Below are 9,458 nucleotides of genomic sequence, written 5' to 3' on the forward strand. Positions count from 1 at the left end.
TAGATATGATATTATACAAAAGAAATTATGTGTGTCGTTGAACATTGAAATAAGATAAAAATTCTCCATTAATTGTAGATGCAATCGATGTTCGATATTAAACTGTTTTTGTTGTTTTTACTGGCAGCGATAAAGTTACTACAGCGCAGGAACCCCTCAGCGTACGATAAATCTCATTTTAAATTTATCGAATGCTGGCGTTTCTGCGAATTTCTGGGGTGGTTTGTTACCTTGTGAAAAGCTCGCTTCTGCCCAACTTCCGGAAATTTACCGACAGTCGGTCGGGAAAACTTACCGGTAGTGAATATGCTTTTTCAAAATTGTGAAACATTGATATTATTTTATTTATCTACTGGTATATAGAGTTGAGAAGTAATATGTTACTTATAACGTCGTTACCGTTACAATTATTTTTTTTTAATAACAAGTGAGAGAGAGAGAGTAACAACATTATATTTTTCTATTTTCAACGTTAATGGTAACGCAGTTACATTTCTTTAATAACGCTAGCGAATATAATCGTTATTTTGTACAATATGTATATGGAACGTGTAAAAACGAGTTTTCTTTAATATATTGCGATCATAACTGATATAGATCTTTTGTTAAACTGTTCAAATTAGCAACTAAACAATTCGACACTACTCTAAAAAATCAAAATTTAACAAAAGTATAACGAATATTATAACGATTCGCTATTTTTTATATAACGGTAAACGTTAAAAATTTTTTAAATCAATGACAAATATCTATAACAATGTTTTTTCAATAAAAAAAAACGATAATAAGTTACTTTTATAAAGTAACTTTTTCCCAACCCTGTATGTGTGATATCTGAATCTATTTTATCAAATATAAAAGTGCTTGTCGTAAATAACTCTGCTGTTATATTATATATAATTTTTCATGAAAAAAAGAGATGTCAAGTTAATGAAAGTATATTTACTTTTTACAGAAAATTTTGAATCACGATTTTTTGATGACAAGTTTCTATATTTCTGTCGAATGGATATAGAAGTTACTGAAAAAAAAATATCGAAGCATTGAAATGAACAAAATAAATGTCAATCGACATGCGTTATTTGTGTGTATTTAAAAACTGGAAAACACGTTTAAAAGCAATTTGCCTATATTCTTTGTCGTGTAAATGTAAATTTCTCTATTGTGTAAAAATACCAACAATGTTGCTCGTATACATACATGCACATATGCTTTCGGCCTTAAGTGTCCAATCATTGCGCTGTATCAAGGCGATAACGAAACAAGTTTATTTCACTAGAAATTACATAGCGGTGATTTTGCTAGCGTAATTTTCTAAATCTCTAGAGATATTATAGACCTGCGGCATCATAGGGCTTTCAATAACAATGATAGATGAGAAATTCTCTTAGGAGAAATACGTGATAATCATACTCAATTTTGCACAGGAAAGCAAAATTCCACGCTTGTACGTTCAGTTTTAGTTTAATTTAAAATATGAGAGAATAAAGCTTTAGAAGTTAAATTAAGAATGAAGAAGAATAATATTGAAATGTAAGGAAAAAGAAAACGATATAATATTATTAAAGAAGTAGTGTTTATACGATTTGTATGTCACGATTCGCTGTACGGCATTAGATGTACGTGCAACATATGTAAGAAAGTGCATAATTATGATATGTTCCACGGTTACGTACCTTTAATGAAATCCACTGCCATCTCAAGACCGTACGTGTCCTTGTCACAGTCATCGAGTATATGAGCTCCGATCTTGACTCCAGGCACAATCTCTTGATTATTGAGAGTGTCCAGCGTATACAGCATGGCTTCCAAAGCCTGAACTCCACCCTGAGGCATTACACGTCCGCATGTAATTGTATCCTCCCTTTCGTGTACCATCATCAGTCCCCCGAGGACAAGATCGCCTTCCACCACAGCGCTATGTTTTACAGGCCACTGATCTGAGTGCACGTCACCGGCCGATGAGTCGACGATGTTCTCCGCGGTAATGTTCTCGGAGACACCTTGAGAAGGATCACTATTCCTTTGACGAAATGGGTCAATGGTCCAAACGGATTCATTACCGTATTCCTCTTGCAAATTAATGAGCTCGGTCGAAGACACATCGAAGAGGTTCTTGTTTGTAATGTCGGATACTCGCACATTTGATTCCGTTGCTGAAGGAGTCTCTTTCGGAATAATATAGCCGTCTATTTTGGTTATCACGCTCGATCGATCGAGCGCTTTGATTTGAAATTGCGTATCTACTAAATTGGCGTTTAATGTTTTCGGAGTATCTATCAACGCTATCTGTAATGAATCAGAACTCACTGTTGCCGGAGTGTTTGTGTATCTTTCGTCGTGATCAGTCGTCAATGGAATTGATTGCAACTCTTTCTGAAATTCTTTATATTTCGAAGTATACGGCAGTGTTTCTATAGATGTAAGAACATGTTTCGCGTCAGTTGATGTTTCATCTTTGTTATTTGTTGGAGTTGCCGAAATGGATGGATTCATAGTAAATTCGATTAGCGAATTCGACGTTACTGCTGCCCTTGCCGTATTGAGTGTCTTCGACGTCTCACTATCGAATTCAGATGACGTCGACATCCCTGGAGTATTACGATCTTCGTGACGTTTGTATCGTCGATTCTTTGAGTTATGGACACTGCTGCTTCGTGAATAAAATCCAGGTTCTTTATGCATGTCACGACGATTTTTACCTCGTCTCGTTGTAACTCTGACATTTTCTAATCCGGACTCATCCGTAAGTTCGCTCGATGACTGCACATGCCCATTAATCTTCTGCATCTCGGTTGAATTATCGCTGACATTCGCAGCATCGAAAAAGATAGATACGCTCTCTATTGAAGTTCTTCGAGGCTCTTCGTCGAGTTTTGATCTTCCATCGATTGTCTTAGCGATGTGTGGAGGCTGCGTATCGCTATTGATTGCATGAAATTTCCTCGAGTATTTCAGACGCTCATGAGCTCTCTCGGGGAGACTGCCGAATTTTGCGATCCTCAGTAGATCGAAGACATTCCAGAGGCTGATTCGAAACGCGTCACGATCTTCAGCCTCGAACTCGGTTGTCCGCGGGCGCTCGCAGTTCGCGTCGGATTCGACGTGTCGTACGTGCATTGGATTCCTTTTCTGCGTGACTGAAATACGCGCTGGCATCTGATAGTGTAAGTTGGATTCTTCATTTTTCTTGGTATATAAATTAGTTGGTAACAGATCACGTTCGAGTTTATGCATGTTGTGCCTCGCGTACTTTGCAGCGGCAGTAATCTTCTTCCCTTCCGCTTTTTTGCTGGTGTGCATCTTGCCAAGATCTACTTTTCTATTTGTTCTCGCATTATCATTACTTTTTGAAGAAAGATATTGATATTGCGAATCGAATGGATTATTTGCCTTTAATAAATTCCTTTTTTTGTATAAAAAGGGATGTCTCGTAAAGCTGATTCTTTTTCTAGTGAAATGGTTGTCGGGCGAATTCAATACGCGAAAAGTGAACAAATCGGTGTTCCCGTTTTTCTTCTTGTTCCCATGTGTATCTGCACTTACTTTAAATCCTATCTTTGAATATTCGTCGCGTTTGTGCGTTTTGGCTGCTAGAAACTTATCCGTTTTATAAGATTTCGAATATTCGTCCTCCGAAGAGTAATAGGGACTTACAGTGTTTTCTTTATCACCAATTTCTCCGTTTGCGCTCGAGATTTTGGAGCTAAAGATTAATGTAGTCCTAGTGACAGGTATGGAACGATCGTCGGGTGAATTTTCTGTGATTGCGTTATTTGTGGTAGTTATAACAGTTGCACTTCCACGACTCTGATTTCCCTTCGAACGTAAGTAATTTGACAAAGTTGGCTCTACACTTTGAAATTCGTCATTGGCTTTAATGTAAATCACTTTATTCGTGCTGTTTTTTGTTAGCTCGACATTTTGGCAGGAATCTCTTTCATTTTTATTGTGCTTGTGTTTTTCATTGGTATGCCTGAATTCGATATCTTTCGTAGTTTCGAGTTGCGAGACATCGAAATTTTTAAACTTTTGTATAGAACTATCTTTCTTACTATGCGGACTCTTTGTGAATTTGTCTGGAAAGAATGCGGTCATTCCGTTTTCTTCGCTGAAGATTTGATCTGTCTCATGCTTTTTCCATTGTCCGTCTTTCTTATCCAACGCCTGAGTATCGTGTCTTATCGTTTCTACCTTTTTATCATCGTTCAAGAACACATTGATAATTCTTTTCTTACGTCTTCTCCGTCTTGAGGTACTTTCCAATTCTCGAAACGTCGACGGCGATGGGCGTAAGCTAAAAATGAACTTAAGATCATTTCTTGTATTCTTTGACTTTTTCATAACGATAACTTTTGACAACCATATGTTTTCCGTTGCTGCTCTTTTTGTAATCAGTTGCGCACTTTTGTCGTCTTTCAAATACTTCGTCGCAGTCATTGCATTTGACGCGATGTGCTTTTCATATCCACTGAGTCGCAAATCGCGATTTTCCGTATTTTTGAATTCTAGAGAAATTGCTTTCACATGCATTGGTGAACGATCATTTGATTTAAAATTTTCTCTCGCATATCGGAACCTCGAATCATCATCAACGTTCTTATCGAAAACGTGATCCATCTCTTCGTGAACTTTATAAGAAGAGTCTTCATTCTTGTTTTGTGGATTATTGGGAACTCGTTCATCAGTTAAGCCGCTGTTCAAAATCAGGAATATCGTCCATGTGGCCAGAATGGCCGTCCAACCAAAGTTTCGCCACATTACATCACCTCTTCGTCTCATTAATCATTGCCAAATCCTGAAAAAAAACAAAATACTTCATTAATTACAATTATTTATTTATACTTATTAATTTATTTGAAAAAATTCACGTAGCCAATATAAAATTATGTTTATTTATTATTGTTTTGAATTATGCAATTTTTTTTATTTAAAATGTATACACACAGCATATAAAATATTAAACAAAACATATTAAAGTGAAATAGATGATACGTACGAAATTAATTATTGAAAAAAGTATAATATATGAAAAGAAAACAACTTAAAATTTGCATTGATTCACAAGGGAAACAAAAAAATATCCTCCAATTTTAATGAGCTTCTAATTATCAAGATAAGTTCTGGTAGACTAAAATAAGAGACATATTTTTTTATATATGTTCATATACGCACTTTTACGGGATAAAGCACCTCTTTGAAGAAAATTATTAATTTTTTTTCGAAACGAATATCGTTGAAACTATAAAAGAGGTAAAAAGTTTTTAAATAAAAGTTGAGTGGTTTTAAAAGTACTTTATAACAATAATAAAAAAAGTTTGGTTTAATTTTTTAGGTTTTATAAACACAATCTTTTTATTAAAAAGTTTTTTGTCATTATTATGAAGTAATTTTAAAATCATTAAATTTTTATTTGAAAAAAACTTTTCCATCTTTTATAATTTTAACGATATTCGTTCTCTTGGAACGAATATCGTTAAAATATCGTTTGGGTGTTTCATTCTCTAAAAGTGCGTATGGACCTGTATACAAAAGTACATATCTGTTATATTAAATTATAACATATTAAAAGTTCATTTTCAAAATTAAAGAGGAATACTTCTCTGTTTCTCCTCTCATTAGTATCAGTTTCAGTAATTAAACATCAGTAATTAAATATGGTCAACTCGATTCGATATGCACCGTGTTCACTCTGGTACAGATAATCTTTGTTGTATCGTTATTTCTAATGCGATTTCATACGGTATTTGTAATTTGATTAGAATACGATGTTCATGCGGATCCACAACTATGCGCTACTATCTATTGCCTGCGGACGATGCGGTTCTCTAATTTCGATGCATTCCACTGTACCGTTCAGTTAAAAGGGATCTGCGCGCGGGACCCCGCATCGACCAATGCTAACGAGTCGGTTGCAATTACCTCGCTAAATCACTTTGAGTCTCATTTTAATCGAGATGAAAATCATCTTGGTTCCTTCTGCGTTACTTTTGAACTATGAATCCTTTTGCAATTAAGAAATCCGATTAAGATTTGCAATGCACCGTTGCACGATATAATATTATTAACGTATACATGATATTTACATAGTTAAAGATTTAAGATTACATTTTTGTTTACATTTCGTATTTTCTTGCATAATGTTTCATATCATAAATTAAATATATGTTTATTAAAATTTTGAACATTCCTAATTCTACCTTAAGGAACGAAATAGAGAGTAAGCTTGTATAACACAGGATACTCGTGAGTAAACAATGTGCATCACGATTCTCGACTTAGCAGAAATCCAAATTACACATACTTTGCAAGGAGACACGAGTCCATCTTTGGTCTGAGTTCTAAACTAGAGATTAGCCATGTAGTACAAATATTTACGAATGAAAATTGATTTAATCCGTTGATGTATTAATAAACTACAAATTTCATATATTCAGCATTTTTATTAATTTTACATTTTATAAAAAGTTTCGAATTTTTATTTTGTCAAAAATGGAAATTTCCAAAATAATCCAATATTTCTTTTCTATCTCGATAAAATATTACTAGTATAGTGATATGAAATGATACTTTCGTAAGAGCTTGCAGTTAACCGTGTCACATAAACTGCAAGTACGACCGACTTTATGTTGCACGTTCCCGCGTCACTGAAAGAGCAATCTCATTTGTTGGTGCACCAAATGACACAATAAAGAATAAAGTGTATATTAGAAAATGTTATTACATTTGATTTTAATCTTTTGGTAAAATTAAAAAATTTGGATTAAAAAAATTAAATTATCAATTAGTACATAGAAATACATAAATACATATTTAATAGATAATATAATATTAAGATTTAATATTTTACCGTCAAATATTTAAGTACAAATAATTTTTTCTTTATATTTATAATCATTATTGATTTATTTCATATTATGCTAAAATGTCTGTAATAGGATAAGATAAAAAGATGTCAGAAATACTATCAGTAATTTGTTGCGGATGAAGAGTTAGAGGGAAAACTTTTCAAGCGACTCCTTCATTGAAATGAAATAGTAAATAAGTTTCTTAGCGTACCGAGAAAAATACATATCTTTCTTTTGTAGGAGCGCCTACAAAGTTTAATCGAAACTCTGTGTTGCCTTTGAAAGGCTTTCCTCGTTAACGGCATGTTCCGGCTGATAATTGTAGCCGATAGTATAGTAATACCTGGCCTGGTTTAGGATACTTTCATCGAGCGGCGCGCTAGAGAGGGTTCCAGATTGATGAAAGGGAAATATATGGCTTTGCAACATTGAGTTCAACCAAAACAAATAATGGAGAATGTTGTTCTTGATCTATCAATGAATATCAATATTACTGGTTTTCTGTGTCAAAAATTAATCAACTTTCCATTTTTAGAGATATGTAGAATTTAATAATTCATATAAACCTTTATGTTAATAAAAGACCAAAAATTTCGTTTTTTTAAATTTTACTTTAAAAGAATTTAAATATGCATGTGTATTGTAAAAAAAATACATTTTTCTTTTTATGAATAATATCGTTCGTGTCACTGATTAAAATAAAACAATAGCTTATATGATGATTTTAAATAGCTAAATAGTTTTTTTTTAAATTTGTATTATTTTAAATTTAACATATATATTGTAAAATGCTATTTAGAACATATACCTGCGTGCTTATTCTTTTCCTTTTCATGGCTATTTCGATTTATTGTTATCTGATATTCGTGATCAAGATGAAAAAACTTCGATAAATTGAATCGAAGACGAACGCGCACGTGTTTTTATCTTCGTCGATTAGGGAATACATTGCCTCCCATAATCCGCCTTTATACGTCCGTTGAGGCAGATGGTCGATATACTTGTTCAACTTACGTCTTACCGCACCAATCCGACTGATCTACATCAATTCAAAATTATCCAAGTTTCTCCGTCATTCTAGCAATCTAGCAATAAAGACAGCGCGCAAGTTTCAAGACGATCGAGTTACTGGTTTCTGTGGCTTCTATACGCCATTTAATTACAGTCGCGCAAACTTGCGAGTAAATAAACCTCTGCTTAACTATCATTGGCTCTTTCATTATACGATTTGGTATCACTTGCAATTTTCAACAAAATACCGTAAATCAGCTGGTTTCTGCAGTTTTACGGAAATCACTGTGCTACTATGTGTCGTACTATAATTTTTTTTGCCATTGAATCATTCTGAAGAATGATGTGTTATGACGTCTGGCGTCATGTTGCAGAAAAAATAAAACAATCTAGTTGAAGGAACATGGGGACCAATTTGTATGGAAATATGCTCCGCTATTCATTTCCATAATTTTATCGTGGATTTACGTTTGATTCGTTACCATTCGCTCTTGTTGCCACGAAAAAAATAGAACAAGAAAGAAGAAGTGCATCTCGTGGGACAACTGGTTTTGCGAATCTTCGTACGCTCGAGTACGTATAGCAACGTAGAGCTGTTATGAGTGAAGTGGAGTGTAAAGACGCGCGAAATTAATGGAACATTAATAACATGAAGAAGATGCAAGTTGGAAGTATAATTATATCAATATACGTAGTATTTCTAATTAAAAAATTTTTTTAATTTAATTTCCAAATGTCTTAAACAGTTGCATTATTAATGTTTCTTTTCTATCATTATTTTTTAATTATTGATAGAATATTTTGTTTATTTCTCAGGAGTGTGTGTGTGTGTGTGTGTTTTTTTCATCATTGTACTTGAAGAACAGTGTAATAATGACTCTGTTTTTAATCACTGATATATATGTAGTTTTCTGATCTATATAACGTCTGTTGTTACACTTTCTCTTTGCATTTATTTCTCTTTCGTTGTTGATTAAAAGCAGCTTCGTTCTATCTCAAGATGAACGTGATTCCGTGAGATAACAGTACTGACACCTTTTCTAATATCGTCGTCCGCATTTGTTATCGACAACATTGAATTTTCTACGCTTTATTTTTATCTTTTATTTTGTCCTTTAATCAAATATAATGAGATTGTTAACTGAATAAAATCTATAAAAGAAAAAATTTACTGGCAATATAATCGGAGGATAAAAAATTAACTAAATACAGTGAATATATAACATCGCTTTATAAATAAGAACATTATTAACGACAAATTTATTAAAATAACAACGTAAAATTAAATATTAGTAACATTGAATTATTTGTTATTTAATTAGAGAAGTATATAATTTGTATTACTTTTTGAAATTAAATTTTGTTGATAAAATGTTTATTGTATTTTCTACAAATTAATATCGAAGTGAATATCGATAAAAATAGAAAAATATCTATTATTTTTTAACAATTGCCTATCTATATCCATATCCTATCTATATCTATATCCATTATGCCACTGTTTTTTATCCTTTTATATCGTTGTTCTTTCTGATAGATAATCCACTATTGTTCTATATTTTTTCTTTATGGCTAAATCTCAAATATATATATAGTAAC

The 9,458-nt window shown here is 33.0% G+C and overlaps 1 protein-coding gene across 1 annotated transcript in view; it reads right to left on the minus strand.

Moving 5' to 3' along the window:
• Window positions 1-4,761, minus strand: part of Glurb (metabotropic glutamate receptor B) — a 79,295-nt gene extending 74,534 nt beyond the window's left edge. The window contains exon 1 of the mRNA XM_018551833.1: window positions 1,677-4,761. Within this exon, the coding sequence (XP_018407335.1) occupies window positions 1,677-4,761 (3,085 nt within the window). The remainder of the gene's footprint in view (window positions 1-1,676) is intronic.
• Window positions 4,762-9,458: the final 4,697 nt, after the last annotated feature.

Source organism: Cyphomyrmex costatus, unplaced genomic scaffold (genome assembly GCF_001594065.2).
Source record: "Cyphomyrmex costatus isolate MS0001 unplaced genomic scaffold, Ccosl1.0 scaffold10, whole genome shotgun sequence".
Lineage (NCBI taxonomy): Eukaryota > Metazoa > Arthropoda > Insecta > Hymenoptera > Formicidae > Cyphomyrmex > Cyphomyrmex costatus.